The sequence below is a fragment of the Primulina huaijiensis genome, chromosome 7 (genome assembly GCF_012295235.1).
Source record: "Primulina huaijiensis isolate GDHJ02 chromosome 7, ASM1229523v2, whole genome shotgun sequence".
Classification (NCBI taxonomy): Eukaryota; Viridiplantae; Streptophyta; class Magnoliopsida; order Lamiales; family Gesneriaceae; genus Primulina; species Primulina huaijiensis.
Window position 1 is genome coordinate 5,482,773 of NC_133312.1, and position 18,867 is coordinate 5,501,639.

At 33.7% G+C, this 18,867-nt stretch overlaps 2 protein-coding genes across 3 annotated transcripts; one reads left to right on the forward strand and one right to left on the reverse strand.

Annotated features, from left to right (window-relative positions):
* Positions 1-663: 663 nt before the first annotated feature.
* On the reverse strand, positions 664-6,164 carry LOC140981065 (uncharacterized). Its single transcript, XM_073447307.1, has 14 exons — positions 5,865-6,164; positions 4,777-4,904; positions 4,488-4,673; positions 4,129-4,197; positions 3,982-4,038; positions 3,091-3,144; positions 2,946-3,008; positions 2,764-2,826; positions 2,234-2,398; positions 2,001-2,156; positions 1,684-1,764; positions 1,522-1,583; positions 1,196-1,367; positions 664-920 (listed from the first exon to the last, which is right to left on the reverse strand). Exons 1-13 carry the CDS (start codon positions 6,028-6,030, stop codon positions 1,229-1,231), a joined length of 1,389 nt encoding a protein of 462 aa, XP_073303408.1. The 5' UTR covers positions 6,031-6,164; the 3' UTR covers positions 664-920; positions 1,196-1,228.
* Positions 6,165-9,261: 3,097 nt separating this feature from the next.
* Positions 9,262-17,281, forward strand: LOC140981154 (AIG2-like protein D). 2 transcript variants are annotated; one of them, XM_073447448.1, is made up of 6 exons: positions 9,262-9,446; positions 9,776-9,848; positions 9,968-10,060; positions 10,450-10,533; positions 11,175-11,217; positions 11,305-11,390. In XM_073447448.1, the coding sequence occupies exons 1-6, from the start codon at positions 9,346-9,348 to the stop codon at positions 11,373-11,375; spliced, it is 465 nt and encodes a 154-aa protein (XP_073303549.1). In that variant the 5' UTR covers positions 9,262-9,345; the 3' UTR covers positions 11,376-11,390. The 2 variants fall into 2 exon arrangements, with proteins under 2 accessions (XP_073303549.1, XP_073303550.1); XM_073447449.1 differs by lacking the exons at positions 11,175-11,217; positions 11,305-11,390 and adding an exon at positions 17,049-17,281.
* Positions 17,282-18,867: the final 1,586 nt, after the last annotated feature.

Consider the following 18,867-nt stretch of genomic DNA (forward strand, 5'->3'; position numbering starts at 1 on the left):
GGTGCGGAGCAAGGTTTGTTGGGTCGAGTCCATGTGGACCACCAAAGTTGCCCATTCCAACAAGAGCTCCGAATTGGATGGGAAATTACCCTAATTGAAACAATTGTAACCATAATTTATATAAAAAAATATATAATTTTAATATGTTGTCCATCAATCGTGTTTACCTCTTTGTTCATCTTATACTACATATACATGTACATCCACAAAGTGAGCATAGTTGGTTATACATACATACATACACACACGTATATAAATGTGTGTGTGTGGCCTTGGTACTGAAATAGCACAATCAATTTTGTTTATTTGAGTAAATAAATTAAAATAAAACGTGTAATAATTATGAAAAAAAACATGCTAAATATAACAAACATCTCATGGCTCTATCTGAGATTATTATAATGTGATTAAATATTAATTCTTAAATTATCTACTTATTCCTCAACTTTTAAAAAAATATGAGAAATTCACAAAAAACACTCCACGTAACATAAACTAACTTCATTTTTTGTTCAAAATATAAGGATTCCACCCTTTTTAACATAAATTCTTAAAACTGACACGAATGATGTCTCCATGAATCTCGGGGGTCGGCGAAAAACCCGTCACAAATATGTTCAACAAAACACAATGGAAGATTTATAATTAAAAAATCATGAAACAAAAAACAAAATTTGGTCTGGAATAGTATAGATGGCCATAAAGAAAGGAAAATACATAGCAAGACAACAAAGGTATGGTACACATTACCAGACCCACTACTTACAAAACTAAATGTGGAATGACAAAATCTACTTAACTCTCTCTTCTAGATAAAAAAAAATGGAAATTCCAAAAGCTTCAAGATAGACAGTGTAATACACATATGCTGCGGCAGCATGCTTAGAAGTTAGAACCCGTAGAAAAGAGACCAAAGTAACCTGCACATAGTAGAAAATGACAGTGTAAAATGTCGAGATATTGCCATCAAATTAAGAAGCAGAAATGGTCGTCTATCCACACGAAATGCTGGATATGGTTTCATAGTAATGACAGAAAAACGAGGTAACACTAGTTGATGAGAGTGAAATGGTTTAATATATTCATGACCTTTACAGTGAAAAGCACAGGACGCAGCACGCACACATATGATGACATGGGAATGTTGAATACAAAATTGCAACTTTAGGTTCACTTGACGCTTAAGCAGGCGCACCTGGAATTAAGTAAAACGGAGTGTTTTAACTCGTCATTCATCTGAGTGTACACGTTTAATGGGTTGTTTTAACTCATCACTCATCTGAGTGTCCACGTTCGAGTGTCCACGTTTAGCCTTCCTACGTGAATGTTTGGAGTTACCATTGTGAATAGGCTTCCTCCTCTTGTTGCTGCAATCAAAAGATTATTTCATAATCACAAAAAAAACAGGCGTTGGATAAGTAAATTTTAAGAAACAAGTTCCACACATAGAGACTCAAAAAAAACATATGCTCAAATATCAAAAGAGAAAATAAAGCACGATTCGTGGACCAGATGACTAACCAGAAAATGGCTGAACATATTTTCCACATAAAAAAGATGGGCAGAGCCAGTAGTGCAGAGGCCTACATTATTAAAGGTCAATTTAACAGTACTGAGCAACATTTTTGGCTTTTGCACTAAAATATTGGAAACATAGACACAAAAGTCTTGTCAAATTCTTACAAGAAACCAAATCAACTCTTTAGTCGCAAGAGGTTTAGTAAGCTCGTGACTCTTCAGTCTCTCTTGTACTGTATCTTGAACCTTCATCACAGATGAGAAATATATGTCGAGATCATGAACCAAATGTAGTATATCTATGGATAAAGAAAACAGTTAATAATCCATTCAATTTTGGAGGAGTCCCCTACCATTAACGAGCCACAAGAAAAAAGGCTCTTGTATGGTTCAACTATGCCCATCATCGACGAAAACACTCAATAATCCTCTCATCGTGGCAACTGCAGAACGCATAACTTGAAGGGAATAAATTTACATACCTGATGATGGTAAGTTGTTGCTGACTCGAGGAATTTCCCATAGGCAAGAATCGCCTCCTTAGTATAAAGCTTCAGCATAACACGTACGTTATCAACATAAGGTCTAGTAGCAGTGGCAGCCTGATCAATATACGGTTTGCTGAATTTCTTCAATTCCTGCATGGTAAGCATATGATTGTGTCACACTGCAGAAATAGAAAAAGATAGCAAGAAAAATAATTGAACCATCTCACCTGAAAATAGGGATTCGTAAGCTCCTGAACTTTAATGACATGGGGAGTAACAGCAACCCTAGAAGCTTCATATATTTCAATACTTTTTTCAGTTATTGATTTGAAATGCGGTTCAACATTGGTAGATATCACCACCCACTGTTCCTTTACCGCTGGTACCCATTTCTTCATAAGATGATACAAAATAGAATAAACAACAAGTTACAATTAATCTAAGAAACAATATAGGTAAAGCATAACAATAAACCAAGACATAAATAAACAAATTGCACCACTATTAACAGTACACAATGCTGAAAGGAATTGAAAACAAAATAGGTCTCCCAGACCACAAAATACAATTCAAAGTAAAATACAATTCAAAGTATATAAAACACACAGCAGATAATCATCAATTTAGGATTGAAACAAGTATATATAAGAAAAAAGTTTCATTAAAATTTAATCACATGAAGGTCAACTTCCCTTTCCCGCCTGAAAAACCGATCAGAACGAATCAAACAGGATATATGAGTGCCTGTGAGACTTACAGTTTTAATTGTTTCCACATGTGGTGCAGCCCATTCTTCAGCTTGTGTCTTCTTCTCTACAGCCTGAGTTGAGAAAAAAGGGTGAAAGCTGAATTCCAAATGTTCCCAAAGAAGAGCACGAGCCATCACATATGTCACATCAATGCCTACAAATAAGAATATGCCGTTCAAAAAACAATGACCTTCTGCATCATCATTTCCAGAGCAGGCTTCCCATGCAGTTTCCAGTTCTTCTCCAAACGTGACTGGAAATAGAAAGTCAGTCAACTACATAAATAGATAGAGCACATATATCGGGGTGATTATAGAAACAATACAAACAAATACCTGATATTGAATTAAATGTTCTGCGAGCCAAGGTGGAAACCACAAACCACGAGCCTGATGACAGTTCAGATATTGAAGAGGTATATAGTATGAAATAAATCCCCAAATTGGTTTTTACTTGCTATGAAATGAAAATACATGAAATTTATTCAAAATACAAACTAAAAGAAAAATAGCAGGAATGTGAATTACACGCTCTTTCCCTTTTTTCCAGCAGATCATTCAATTTGGTCAAATTAATTGTCAGAAGTAATACTGATGAGAACTGAATATGAAGTTCATTGCTGTTTTTACCATAATTCAAATTCCCTTGAGCGGCTTGTAATTCTAAATCAAGTTGTCCAGTATCTATATCCTATGCATTTCACAACTTATCTGATTGGTGACAATTATCAATCATAAATAATCCAAATGGTGTTAGCTGGAGAAGGACTTAAAACAACTCTGTTACAACACGATACTACAATAAATTGATAATTAAAAGATTGGAACTAAAATAACAAATCATATAGTCCATTTTCCACTAGATAATTATTGTGTGTGCGATATTAAGTCAATCTTGTTTTAGAACATATTTACTACATAAAAATGTGTTCAATGGGACAACAATTACCCTCCTCTAATGATTAAATAAACAGTTAAGGACTTCATCAATGAATGCATTTGCTAGTATGTCAGGCTTGGGTATTACATATTTGTCACTTCTGAATATATGCAGGACTTCGATACACAACTACATTCGATAGAAGAAATCTCAAGTGTTTTTAGTGAATATAAAAAATAACACTTAACAAATATATGGATGTGCATCACGAAATTAGAGTGCATATCATTAATTAAATATTCACGTCCAGAGCTGTACAAACAGAAAATATTACAATTAAACTATACCTCCATCAACTCCTTGGTTCTGGATGTAGCTTCAAACTTTGCCGTCATCATTTCTTCCTATACACATTTGATACAGAAAAAATCAGTATTCAGTCATACGAATTAATTCGTTATATTTAACGCCTTATTATATTGTCAACTCGATACCTCAGCAATTTGACGAGCTCGTTCTGTTTTGTGCAACTTTGTTTTCTGTTCTTCATAAATCTTTTGAAGCTATAAAGACAAAAAAAGTCACGGAAATAACAAATTATAAACAGAATGTTATTATATTCTAACCATATTAATTAGAAAATTACATTAATTTTTTTTTGATAACTCATGAAATGCAATAAATAACTATCGTTAAGTCCATGCACTTCTCAAGGCTCAACACTTATCCACGAAGATTCAGGTTGAGCACATGACTGCCCAAGATGCAGCTATCAGGAGGCAAAAAACATGAAAATTCTCAAATAGTTTCAACTTTATACACATATGTAACTCTTCGGATACATGTGACTTACATTCTCAACTTTAGAATTCAATTCTGATGCCTTCTTTTCAGCTTCGGCAGTCCGGGTTTCCAATAGATCTTTTTCCTTATTTCTCAAAGCAATATCGGTTTTGAGTTTCTCCACCTCCTTCTCCAATTCATCAGCTTTTGCATGTGCCTTCCCCATTTGTTCTGCAACATCTAACTTTCCCTTTTTCTAAGAAGTAAAAAAAGCACCTTAGATACATAAAGCTTGTACCCAACCATTTCTTGAGATGGTAGTTCATCCAATATATTAAGCTTTATACATAATGACTCACCTGTAGAGAAGAAATTTCTCTCTCCAATGATGCAATGCTATCTAATTTTTCTTTTATTATCTTCTCCTTCACAGCAATCACCTCATCCTTGAGTTTGGTTTCTCGAGCTTTCTCATCAACAAGGAACTCTAGATACCAAACGAACGTAAGCTAACAGAATACAGTGACCAAAATAGCAAATAAAACAGAAATATGTTATTTTGCTCCATTTATGGCAGGAGAAGGCAGTAAGAAGGGTTATACACTTGTCTGTTCTAAAAAATTGAATAAAGGAATAAATTATAAACTTTGCAACTATGCGCACGAGATGAAGAGAGGGATCACAAAAATCCTGATGGGTTTTACATTCTAACGGGATATTTAATTAGCCTTCATTCACCAAGGCCTGTAGCAATAGTGATATCCTATGAATCTAACAGGTACTAAATTTCACTTTCAAGAATCATGAATCTGACTAAATGATAAATGTATGCGCTATGCGTACTTGGCATTGGTAAGGGAGTTCTTTTAAACAAAAACTACTATATTTCACAAAATTAAAATTTCAGAGAAACCAGCCAAATCTGATTGCCTGCTGACGCAACCCCTGCCACTACCACAAAAAATTCAAACATATAAAATTCCATTCATTCAAACTAGCATTTGCCGTTAGTTTTAGTTTAATACACAATTGAACGCAAACAAGGAGAAATAAGGCCAGTTACACAAAGCATTCCACCAAGTTACACAATTTTCCAAAGAATCTGCATGAATGCTCTTCAAATGGATAATTTCATATGTTGCAAAATATACGGAAGGTAATAGCCGAAACCGAATATTTCTTTCATACCTTCCAAAAATTATAATTATTTTTCTAAGGTTTTCTTTTCATTAGTAAAACAATCGTGGCTCTAAACATAAGGTTCCACAGTAAGGACGAAGGAATAACATAGTCTGCTCTTCTTCTTTATCATTCATGCTTCCTTTTGCGTTAAATAAAAACTTGAAAATAATCTTTAACCACCACGAAATATAAAGACTAGATCCAAAATCATCCCGATAAAACAGGTCAAAATCAAGGGCTTTCCACGTTGAACGATAAAACTAACCAAGAGCATGGATCTTGGACTTGAAATGCTCTACGACATCTGATTCATGGCCGTCCGATCTAGAAACGCCATCGGCGTCCGAAATCGGCACATCAGCATCGGCAGCGATGCGGCCAACAATCAGCGAAAGAAATACGGTAAATATGAGCATATTTAACACCGCCATAGAGCCACAAGTCCAGGCTACGGCGCTCCGGTGACTGAATATCGAGCAATTTATTCGTTTGTTTCGAAATCTAAGACGATTTGTCTTCAGTCTGTCGTGTGTTGTGTCTGTTGACGATGGGCACGAGGAAGTCTTTCATCATATTTTATAAACTTTAAATATCTTTCTCAACGATTAATTTCTGAGCTAATTGACACTAATGCCCTTGGCGGCAAACAATACCTGAAATACCATGTTTGCCCTTTATAGTTGCAGCGATATCTCGTGGCCTGAATTTGAACAACGAGATGTTGCTGTTAAGAACAATAAAATTTGTAAGCTCCAAATTTATAATTGATAGAGTTGGTTATAATTATTATATATATATATATATATATCTATATCTTTCAAGATTTTAGACATTTTAAATTCAAAATCTCATATTACTCACATGTCTTTTGTCTAAATGCTGATGATATTTATATTGTTGCTATTAACTTTTTTTATGAAATTAGAACTCGCACATGTTATTTTTCGATGTGTAATGAGTAAGCTTTGAAATAACACGATAATCTGAAAACCAAGTTAGTCGGGTAAACCATGTTGAACAAGTCATGTATAATAAGCTCATTAAAAAAAATATTGATATGGATAATCGAACTCCTGAATATTAATTAAAAACTAACATCCATCACCAACTCTTACCCCCTTTGAAAATATATTATTAATATTATTGATACTATTGTCATTATATATACACGTTTATAGAAAATATATTGATTTATTTTTGTATTACGGATCAAAGAAAATGGGACGTGACAATTTAGTCAATTTATGTGCAAGGAGACGTGTCCTTTTGGGTTTTCTATTAAAATTAATGTATAATACTTTTTGGTAAATAAATAAATTAATCATTTATGTGGTGGTAGGGGTTGTTGGCTTCCACGTGTCGTTTTGCTTTGGCATCAAAGACCCAAACTCCACCTGGACTTTCTGGTGTACAACTATTGCAGCAAAATGTATAATCGCTACACGATGTAATAATATAATATATCCAGTCTTTTAATTTATTTTTATTTTTTTTGTAGAATTGGCTTAATTTGACGTATTATACACCAAAAGTATGTATTTTTGTAGAAAAGATGAAAGATATTTTCAGATTTAAAGTGCCATAACATGAATCTATTGTGCATCACTTGCGGAATGTGCGTAAAAGATCGTAATTTTGAGTTTTGTGTTTTCTCGAATTTTCGATTTATATTCATAAAATGAGATAAATCACATTCAAATTTTTTGAACCTTGAAATTGAGACATACACCAAGGAGAGATGGTCAACAAAGTAGAAAAATATTAAAGGTCAAAAGTCACAAAGCGTGTAAATCTCTTACTTTTCTTTCCAAAATTTGAAATAAAAAAGATAGGAAAGCAACAAAGTTTTGTTTTTGAAAGAAAAAAAAACATTTAACACAAAATTAAGTCTAGCTATTTTTTTTTTATAAATCTCATTTATTTATTTATTTATTTTAGTATAAATCTCATTTAAATATCTTATACAAAGTAATAAAAACAAAAAAGCTTTTATTATGGTTCAAGAAAAGGTATATATAACTTTTTTTTTTAATCAACCATGCTCATCATATAACAATATAATATACATTTTTTAAAATTAATTAATTAATTATACAACCCAGATTATAATTCGAGGTTACACACTTTGTTCCAAAGGTACCCATCATGACAGCATTGGACTCCATTAATAATACATGGATGATTCTAGACATTATTAACGGGTCGGTTTCGACTTATAACTGGATCGGAATCGACCCATTAAACCTAGAATTGGAACATGTTTCAATCCATTAATGAATGGATTAGTGTGGTTTTTCATGTATAGAACCGAAACCTATTTGGACCAGTTCTTACATGTTCCGACACCGTTAGATCCGGAATATGCATGCCGCCTAGATGATTCCGTCAAAAAAAATATGTTGAATTATGACTATTTGTCGGTCAATAAACCATGTTCCCAAAGCAAATATATTGTTGTTTGATGTAGCTTTGATAATTGCTTTGTGTAATAAATGTCAATAATTATTATATGTAAAAAAAAGTAGTCTTGGAAGGTGCGGAGCTATTAACGACATCCTTTAATGAGATCTCATTGAGGGGGGCTGTAGACGAATTCAGGCAAGGTCTGGTAGGAAAATTAAGATATAGGTGTAGTCTGGGTTCCTAGGAGCTGGGATATAAGTTGTTAATCGAACGAACTGAATCAAACTGCATCATTATATCTGATATTTTTTTAAAAAAAATAAACCATAATTTTGAATATTTCTGCTTCACAGAGTTTGAATTCATAGTTGATTATTTTGCTAATAGTTGTTTTGGATGCACTTTGATCTTTTGATGTATTAAGAGAACTAGTTTTTAGCAGTCACTAGTATTGTTTTTGTGTAAACTGAAAGTATTTTTTCTAGTGTTTTGTCAGGAGACAACGCACAAGTTTGTTCACTTAGACATAATTATTTGTGTTTTGATTTATTGACGTAAAGTTTTGTTTGTTGAATTATTGCACTTACATATTGTGTTAAATGTTATAATATTATAGACAACACTTATTTTTGAAATACACCTTGTGAATCTTTTGGGCGATTTGGCTTGAGAAGTGGGTTTGGCAGAGGGAAGAAAAAGGTTTGCTGTGGTACGAGAAAAAATAATGGTCCAAGTTATGGATCATTTCGTCGGATTTGTTGGGATTTCGAAGCAGACGGAATTCATTGGTCGTTGAGAAGGTGATGCCTGGGTGTGTGAACTGTATGCTAACGTGGCGTTTTGCTAGCCATTGAGAGTTTGGGCTGATCAATTTTGGGATTTGTGGTCTGAATCTGGAAATTAGCAAATTAATTAAAATTTCTTATGTTGTGATGCAAATGGGTCCTTAAACAAGTTTATACATACAGTTGACAAATTTAAAATTAAATTTATCAAAGAAACATTAATTGATTTATATAAAATTAAAGTCATAAATTATTATGTTATCTATTTATAAATTTATATTATATCATCTTATTATTTAAAAATTCATCGATCTAAATACAATTTTAGTATATCGAGTTTTAGAGTAGAAAATACCCTTTTTTATTGGGAAAATTTGTAAAATAACTTCGATAAATTATGACATACAAGATCATTTCCTTAATTAAATTAAATAGTTGATCGAGGTTAAAAAAACAAAATAGTCCTGATTTATTTTATGAAAGCAAAAACAGAATTAATTTTAATAGGGGAGCTCCGAATTTGCAGGAGGCGAGAACTCTTAGTCGTCATTGTCATCCATGACCAACGTCTTCGTCTACGGCAGCCTCATCTCGGACGACGTCGTATCCGCGCTATTGAGTCGCGTCCCTCCTTCTCACCCTGCTATCCTACCCAACTAGTCAGTCTCTGTCAATATCTTACTGCAAACATATACACACATCTGTCCGTGTGCTTATTTCTCGTAGTTAGCTATTGCTTTTGTTTTTCTGATCTGGGTTGTTTCTGTTTTTTGTGGAGATTTAGTGGATGGTGATCAACTCAGCTTCTGATGCATGATTTATATTATATCCTATTAGAAATTTTGAATAATTATTATGTTGTGATGATGAAAGTGAAGGAATATATAATTCAGAAATTTTGTGTCTCTGTTCTGGATGTTTGAATTGTTTCTTGATGTTAACTTGCATAATTCTGTCATTTTTGTTTCCTTGTCTGTATTTTGAATAGCCATAGGTTTAGCATCAAGGAGCGGGTTTACCCTGCAATCATTCCTGTCGAAAATAACAAAGTTGTCGGGAAGGTACTGTGTTGTTGCGTATTACATATTCAATCTTTGGAACTTTCTTTGTTGTAGCATATTTTGTAATACCTGGTCTCCAGGTGCTCGTGCATTTTCTAATGACTGCAAATTGGTTACAGGTACTCATTGGCATCACCCCACCTGAACTTTATATTTTCGATACATTTGAGGATGCCGAATATGAGAGGAAGACTGTCGATGTTTTCTTGATTGTAAGTCACCTTGTCTGGGATCTTTATCATCTTGTTCTATATTAGTGGTTAATTCGATGGCTTGAGCTTTCAAACTTTTGCGACCGAAAGACATTAATTTGCTTTTCTCCCTGACTTGGGACCTTTACATTCTGACAAGTTCAAAAGTAGAAGAAGGATTAAGAGAATAGGCTCGTGCCTTTTGGGGAGAAGTTTCAGCTTGCTATACTGTAGTTATGTGCATATCTATGCAGCTATCGCATACTGCAATTTATGGCACTTACATATAGAACGGCTTTTGGTTGCCAAAAAAAAGTTAGGAACTTGATATAAATGTTCTTTGGCTGCTCAACTTTTAATGTGTTACATGTGTGTGTATTCTAAACTTTGCTGATTTCTTGAATCTGCAGGATAGCTCTGAGAAGTTGCAAGTGGAAACATATGTTTGGCAAAATAAAACGGATCCAAACCTCTATGGCGAGTGGGATTTTGAGGTAACTCTTTGTATTTCTTTCAAACACAAATAGGAATTTTGCTAAGTAATCAAGCCAAGTTTGAATTCAAAGCACATAATTTTTTAATTATAAACACGTGTTGAGTTGTCAAAAATTGTTAGGTTTGATTATGCATGCAATTATGTATATTTTTTTTTGTTTTCTTATCTAAATTTCACCTATAAATACTCATTCGTTCTGCATTCCAAAATTACACCAAAACACAAAAATCATCTCATCTAATGAATGTTTTATCCTTGGAAGGAATATGATTAATAGAGAGAAAGTTAGTGTTAAAATCAGAGTGTTCTGAGTGAAATAGTTTGTATTCTTAATTCTCTTGTCTTTTTTGTTATTAATAAAAGAGTGATCTCCTTGAGAGGTTTAGAGTGAACGTAGTCCAATTTTGGTGTAAAGCACTATAAATATTGGTGTTCATCTTATTCAATTGTTGATATTACTTGTGATGTTCCGAGGAGATGTTACCTCGTTTATTTCCCTATATCCCAATAACTATCAGAGCAAGGTTCTCAAATACAATAGAAAGTCTTCGTATGCTCTGTGATTGCAGTTTAGTCTGAATTTCCACATCAGAAAAGGTTTTACAGACATTATGAGGGAATCAATTCTTTTGTGTTCAGGCTTTGACGATTAATTCGTTGGTAGCAATCATAAAATATGGAGGTGCGTACAAGTAAGATTATTAGTCTTAATGGCTCTAATTATCAACTTTGGAAAAATAAGATGAATGATCTTATATTCATCACGAAGATGCACTTACCAGTGTTCACGAGTCTAAACCAGAAGATAAATCAGATGTTGAATGGAACTTTGAGCACTAGCAAGTTTGCGGGTAACATCCGAAAATTTGTCAATGACAATGTGTATAATCACATTTGTAATGAGACACATGCTCGTACATTTTGGACGAAGTTGGAGACACTGTTTACCTCCAAAAACGGCAACAACAAATTGTTCTATTTGAGCAAGCTTGTTCATGTTTGATACAAAGAATGAACTTTGATCGCAGATCATCTGAACGAGATTCAAGGATTGGTGGAACTGTTATCAAGTATGAGCATAAAACTTGATGACGAGGTGATAGGTCTGATTGTGCTAACTTCATTACCAAAGTCTTGGGAGATTCTGAAGATATCACTCATGAACACAACATTAGGAGGAGTCGTGAGTACGAACTTCATCAAGAGTGACATCTTGAATGAAGAGATGAGGCGGAGATCTCGAGGAGCCTCTATTTAACAGTCAGATGCTTTGGCTGCTGAGTCAGGGGGGAAGCAAGATTAAGAAAAATACAAATGAGAAGCCAAGGAGAAGCAAGTCATCGGAGAGATATGCCAACATAAAGTGTTATCACTGTGGAGAAAAAAAACATATTTAAAATACTATCGGCAGCAGAAGTACAAACATGAAACCGGTAATGAGCTAACAAATGCCATTGACAAATTCAATATCGTTCACGAGCCAGAGCAGGAGTCCGTAAATTTGACAACTCAAGGAACTATTGGTTGATCAATAGTGGAACAACAATCCACGTCACATCTCGAAGCGAATGCTTTACATCCTACACATAAGGGGACTTTGGTGAGCCCAAGATAGGAATAACAACTTTGGAGATGTGAGCATGACTACCGTGGATGGCTCTACACTGATCTTGAAAGACTTCAGGCATGTGCCAGATATGCGTCTGAGTCTGATATCAGTCGAAAGGCTCGATGAAGAAGGTTTTTTCACAACCTTCCGAAATTGGGTTTGTAAGATTTCAAGAGGATCATTTGTGGTGGCAAAGGGATTAAAGAAGGCGAAGATGTATATAGTTCAGGAAAATCATTTTGAAGGTGTGTACTACGCATAGGAAGAAAACTCAAGAGAGTTGTGGCACCAACGTCTTTGCCACATAAGTGAAAGAAATCTTACACGCTTGTGAGAAAACAAGTTCTACTAGATATAAAGCGGGTTCATATAAAACAATGTACAAACTACTTAGTTGGAAAACAAAATAGGATATCATTCAAAAGTTCACCTCTTAGTAGAGTCGATAAAATTCTAGATCTGGTGTACTCAGATCTATATGGGCCGATGTCATTGTGGCTCGGTGGAGAAATGTAGTAATTTTTATTGATGATCATTCTCGGAAAATTTGGGTATGGACACTCAAAATCAAGGACCAAGTAGCGGAAATATTCGACAATTTTCTAAACTTTATTGAACACAAACATGTATAAAACTCAAATGTATCCGGACAGATAATGGAGGAGAATACATTGGATCCTTTGATGAGATATGCAAAATGAATAAAATTAGACATCAAACGACACCACAACTCAATACATTAGCTGAGAGGAAGAATAAAACTTTGGCAGAAAGAGTTAGAAGCATGCTCTCACATGCAAAGCCGACTAAAGAATTTTGGGGTGAGGTCGTGGTTGCTACTGCATATATATTGAATTGATCACCTTGTGTTCCTCTCAATTATGATGTCCCAGAGAAGGTGTGGTAAACTAAAGAAGTTTTCTATTATCATTTATGGGTATTTGAGTGTGTTTATTATGTTCACATACAAAGGATGAAAAACAGAAGTTGGATGTCAAAACAAGAAAATGCATATATATATATATATATATATATATATAGGTTATGACGAGGATCAACTCGGTTACAATTTTTATAATATAGATTGTTGTGTATTTTCCGCTCGCAAGCGCACGGTTGTCAAGTTTTAATATACGAGAGTAAAATAGCGTTCTCACGAGGAGTGTGTATGTAAAAATATATTAGTGCTTGTAATTAAAATAGCTATGACTTTATTTAGAAAAATCAATAAATGATTTGGTTTACTTAGAACGAATAAATTGCAAATAAATATTAATTTAATCACCGAGTTGAGAAAATATCTAGATGATTGATTTCACTTAGTTTACACGATAACTATTCCCGGTTGCATCTATATTTATGAATTCCACTCATTTAATTGCCAAGAACACTTAATTGTTCTATTTCCCCTTTCCCAAATGACGAATAAATTATATCATTCAAACTTCGATTCAAACGTTCCTAATAAAAATCTAAGTTTAAATGATATATGCAGACGATGATTTTACCTAGGTCTCGCTAAAGTTATACGCCTTCCGAATGATATAAACATTCAACGACGTGTCTCTAATGATCTATAATCTTAGTCTCTCTCCCGAGTTGTAGAGTTAATCAGATAACAATCAATTTATGGTCAGTAAATTGAAATCGAATAAAAACTAGAAAAGACAATTAAACCAAAGGGAATTCAATCATATGCACAATTGAGTCATAATTATCATGTCAACAAAGCTATGTCATCATCTAGAATGGAACATTTAGTTCACAACGAAATCTAAACGAAAACAAAGGATGTTTGAAAGTCTACACATCTCAACACAAGAAATAAAAAGGGCGAAAGATTAGATGACAAATCAGAAGTGGCGTCTCTGTCTCTAGATTCGTCGTTCTTCGTTGTTGCGAGCAAGTCTTGCTCATAAATTCTTTGTCTCGTCTGTGTGCTCTCGTCTCTCGCTCTTTTTCTCTCCAAAATGGTTTTCCCCTTCTGAAAACCAATTTTTCCTTTTTATATTTCGTCCGAGCCCGTCTATGAAAGCCCAATTGTTGAGTCTTCGTAGGTACTAGCGCCACGGCGCTGCTCAGACGCCTGCTTGGTCGAGAGTTAGTGTCGCGGCGCTTCTTTGTGGCGCTAGTGGTTCGAATGTCCTGGCGCTGCGGCTCTAGTTCATCAACATTTCGCAATAAAAAAATGTCCTTAATCGTCATCAATCCTCCAGTAGTTGTTCATTTCCTGCACTACATAAAAACAACAAATATCAAGTATAATTTTGTCCAAAACTAACGCAATTCAAATGGATTCTCGTATAAAATAAGTGCAATACTTGCACTTATCATAGATCTAAAAAAGTCTATAAGAAGTCGTGATGCCATATTTCAAGAGAATGATTCTTGGAGACTGTGGGAAAGGAAAATTTTGGATCTGAACAAGATCTGAAATGTTGGCATTCAATGCTAAATCCACAACCAGTTGAATATGAAGAATTACAGAGCAATAAAGAGGATGATGATGAGATCCATGTTCCCTGTGAACCACCAGCAGAAATTTCTCGTGGTATGATGACCACACGTTCTAAAAGAGAATTGTGACCCTCATCCAGATATTCCTCAAATGAATATATCCTGCTAACTTATGGGAGAAAACCAGAGAGCTTCAAGGAAGCTATTTTAATGAACAAAAGTATGAGTGGATGGAGGCCATGCAAAATGAAATGCAATCTTTGCATGAGAATGAGACATTTGACCTGGTGGAGTTGCCGAAAAGCAAGAAAGTTTTGAAGAATAAGTGAGTGTTTAGGTTGAAGTACGAAGAAAACAGTAGTCAACCAAGATTCAAATATAGGATTGTCGTCAAAGGTTTTAGACATAAACATGGGGTCGACTTTGATGAAATATTTTCACCTCTGGCGAAGATGACATCTATCCGGATTGTGCTAGGATTAGCAGCTGAACTTGAACTAGAGGTGGAACAAATGGATGTCAAGACTGCATTCCTTCGTGGGTATTTGAAGGAAGAAATATACCTGGAGCAACCAGAGGGGGTTTGTAGAGAAGATGAAAGAGAACCTCATGTGCAGATTAAAGAAGATTTTGTACGGTCTCAAACAAGAACCAAGACATGAGTACAAGCACTTTGAATATGTAATAATTCAACAAGGATTCAAGAAAACCACAGCAGAACATTGAGTGTTTGTCATGAATACCTCTGATGATGATTTGATGGCGCTTATGCTCTATGTAAATGATATGTTGATTGTTCGAAAAGATGCTTCTGAAATCAAAGCCTTAAAGAAGCAACGAAGAGAGACTTTTTCTATGAAAGACTTGGTGCCAACAAAAAGAGTTATTGGCATGGAAATCCATTAAGACTGGTATTCCAAAAAGACCATGTTGTTGGAGGAGAAGTTTATTGAGAAGGTACTTCAAAGGTTCAACATAGACCATGCCAAAACGGTTGGATTTCCTCTTCCTAACAACTTCAAGTTGAATCCAAAGCAGAATCTTATTACGGAAGACGAGGAAGAAGAAATGAAAAATGTTCCATATGCTTCAGCTATTGGAATTCTGATGTATGTCGTGGTATGTAATCGGCCGGATTTAGCTCATTCTGTAGGTATAGTGAGTAGATTCTTTTCAAAACGGGGAAATGAACATTGGACTGCTGTAAAATGGATATACAGATATCTATGAGGTACATGTAAACATAGAATAAATTTTGGAAGATACAGACTTGAGCTTGTAGGCTACGCAGATGCAGTTATGACAGAAGATGTTGATTTCTGAAAATCCACATCAGGATACATGATTACATTTTCAGGGGAGCTGTGTCATATAAGTCAAATTTGCAAAAATGTGTAATATTGTCAACCACTAAAACGGAGTTCATTATTGCAAATGAGGCATGCAAGGAGTTGTTATAAATAAAAAGGTTCTTAGAGGAATTAAGTTTTGTGCAAGATTAAAAAAAAACTATTTCGTGACAGTCAAAGTGCAATTCATCTTAGGAATAATCATTCAATACATTCAAGATCTAAGCATATTGATATTCGCTATAATTGGATATGAGAAGTATTGGAGAAAAACTTGTTAAATCTCGAAAATATTCACACAAATGAAAATGAATCTGATATGATGACAAGGACATTGCCGAAATGGAAGCTGAAATACTGTAGAGTTGTTGCTGCTTTGATTGAATTCATAAAATGAGTTTGAAGGGAGAATCGCTAAGTAATCAAGTGAATTTTGAATTCAAAACAAGCCTAATTTTAATTCAAAGCACACCATTTTTGAATTATAAACACGTGTTGAGTTAGTAAAAAATTGTTGGGTTTGATCACGTATGCAGTTATATATAATTTTTTGCTTTCTTCCATGAACTTCACATGTAAATATTCATCCCATGTTCATTCCGAAATCACACCAGAATACAAAATCATACCATCTACAATCACAATGTAGAAGTGAAATAGAGGACTTAGTGTGAGAGTTCTTGAGGAGTATTATTTTATCATTGGAAAGAATATGATTAGTACATAAAAAACGATTATTAAAATCAAAGTGTTCTGAGTGAAAACTTTATATTCTCAATTATCTTGTTTCTTTGCTATTAATTAATAATTGATCTCCTTGAGAGGTTTAGAATATACGTAGCCTAATTTTTGGGTAAATCACTATAAATATTGGTCTTATTCAATTTTTAATATTATTTGTGATGTTCAGCTACGATGTACATCATTTATTTTCCTGATATCCCAAAAAATTTCACTTCATATCACGCTGCACACATTTAAAAAAATTTGTTGTATCACAAAAGAAACTTTTTGTATGATGATTATCTGCTCAAGACTTGAATGGGGACGACATATCTTGAATAATTGTTATGACCTCAATTCCTATCCTCATCACAGGCATGGAAGCAACTGCACTTGAAAGACTTCTTGAAGATGACGACAGAATTCAAGGAAGAAATGGAGCTACCCGATTCAAAGACAAGGGTTGCAACTTATTAATCCTCAAACATTGAAGCAGATGCATAGCTAATCTATGAACGACTTGATTATATTTGTATGGAAGTCATTTCCTCTTATGCCCGTGGTGTAAAAGACTCACTTTTATGGCTTAAAAGAAAAGGTCACTTTTACGCACCTTATTTGTGAAGCCAGTTAGGTCATCCAAAGAAAAGTTGGTTAGGTAGGCAGGGAAAGAAAAAGTAAAAAAAAAATTTACGAAAGAAGGAAAAAAAAAAAAGGCAAAAACTTGTGTGAGACGGTCTCACGGCTCGTATTTTGTGAGACGGATCTCTTATTTGGGTCATCCATGAAAAAATATTACTTTTTATGCTAAGAGTAATATTTTTTATTGTAAATATCGGTAGGGTTGATTCGTCTCACATATAAAGATTCGTGAGACCGTCTTACAAGAGACCTATTCGAAAGAAAATTAGTAGAAATCTTTTTTTATCCCTTCTTTCCCTTGGCCAATTAGAGAGGTGAGCAGACATAATTTCATTATTTTTTTAAATGGAAAATAATGCATTTTTAAAAAGTTAAATGACGTTTCATTTAATTTTCAGACCATATTTTCGAAGTTCCAAAAGTATAAAAGATACTCCTATCTTATTTAGGTTTCTTTCGCTTGAAATGCTCCTTTACTAACAAATTTTCATGTCATAACCATCCGGGTAAAAACAAAAATTTCTCATTCAAAACAAAAGAAAATATATGTTATGTTTTATTACTCAATTTTCTAATATATCTTTAAAAAATACTCTATTATAAAACTGAGAAAGAAAAAGAAAATAAAACATGCACAACCATAAATTTATGGATGAGTGTATGTTATACCGAAAATTCTACTTTCAGTGTATTTGTATAAGGTGATTGATCAACCATCTCACTGTAAAATAAAAAAATATTGATATACTCACGTTAAGTTTATATATAAGATTTAAAATATATCATATAATTATTTTATATTGATACACCAAATCATGATTATTTCTTAGTCAAGAATTAAAAATGTATATATTAAAATGTTGATTGTCACAAGTCACAAATGTGTGATGATACATACATTTGGAAAAACCAATTAGACTTTTGAAGGAATCTATGGGTTTGGTCTTTATACGGCAGCCATATAGACCCTAGACTTAGAGGCTATGATGTCCAAATATGTTCGAATATTTTCAAGTCGAACTGGAACTTGCTCGCGTGTTTTAATATTGACATAATATAATTATTTATTAAATAAATATAGTTCAAGTCTTTATTTTCAAGTAGTTCTCAAATATGTTCGAATAGTTCGAGTCGAACTTGAGTCTTGGTTCTAACCAAATCCTGGCAAAAAAAATTAATATTTTGGAGCTTTGAATCAAATTCAAGCTTTAAAGTTTTCTTCGTATTCAGCTCGATTCGATTCATTTATACGTCTAATTTTAATTTGGCTTTATATTCCGTAATATAACAATCCTAAAATATATTATGGAACTTTTGTACATAAGAAACTCTTAATATGCAAAAAGAAGTTGATTGATTCAATAAACACATTACCAATAACTTGTTAAAAATGTCCAAATAAACACATTATCAATAACTTGTTAAAAATAGTATAATTATATATACTTATAGATATTAAGCAAAGTTTTTTTTTGGTATTTGGTAACTTGCATCCTCTAATCTAATCATTTTGGCACACTCCACTATTAAATTATATTTTTGACAAATCACA

Coding starts and splice junctions, on each gene's coding strand:
- LOC140981065 (XM_073447307.1), bottom strand. CDS start 6,030: ATGGCGGTGTTAAATATGCTCATATTTACCGTATTTCTTTCGCTGATT. Junction 4,039..4,128: donor GAGCTCGTCAAATTGCTGAG/GTATCGAGTTGA, acceptor AAATGTGTATAG/GAAGAAATGATGACGGCAAA. Junction 2,399..2,763: donor ATGTGGAAACAATTAAAACT/GTAAGTCTCACA, acceptor CATCTTATGAAG/AAATGGGTACCAGCGGTAAA.
- LOC140981154 (XM_073447448.1), top strand. CDS start 9,346: ATGACCAACGTCTTCGTCTACGGCAGCCTCATCTCGGACGACGTCGTA. Junction 9,849..9,967: donor ATAACAAAGTTGTCGGGAAG/GTACTGTGTTGT, acceptor AATTGGTTACAG/GTACTCATTGGCATCACCCC. Junction 10,061..10,449: donor CTGTCGATGTTTTCTTGATT/GTAAGTCACCTT, acceptor TTGAATCTGCAG/GATAGCTCTGAGAAGTTGCA.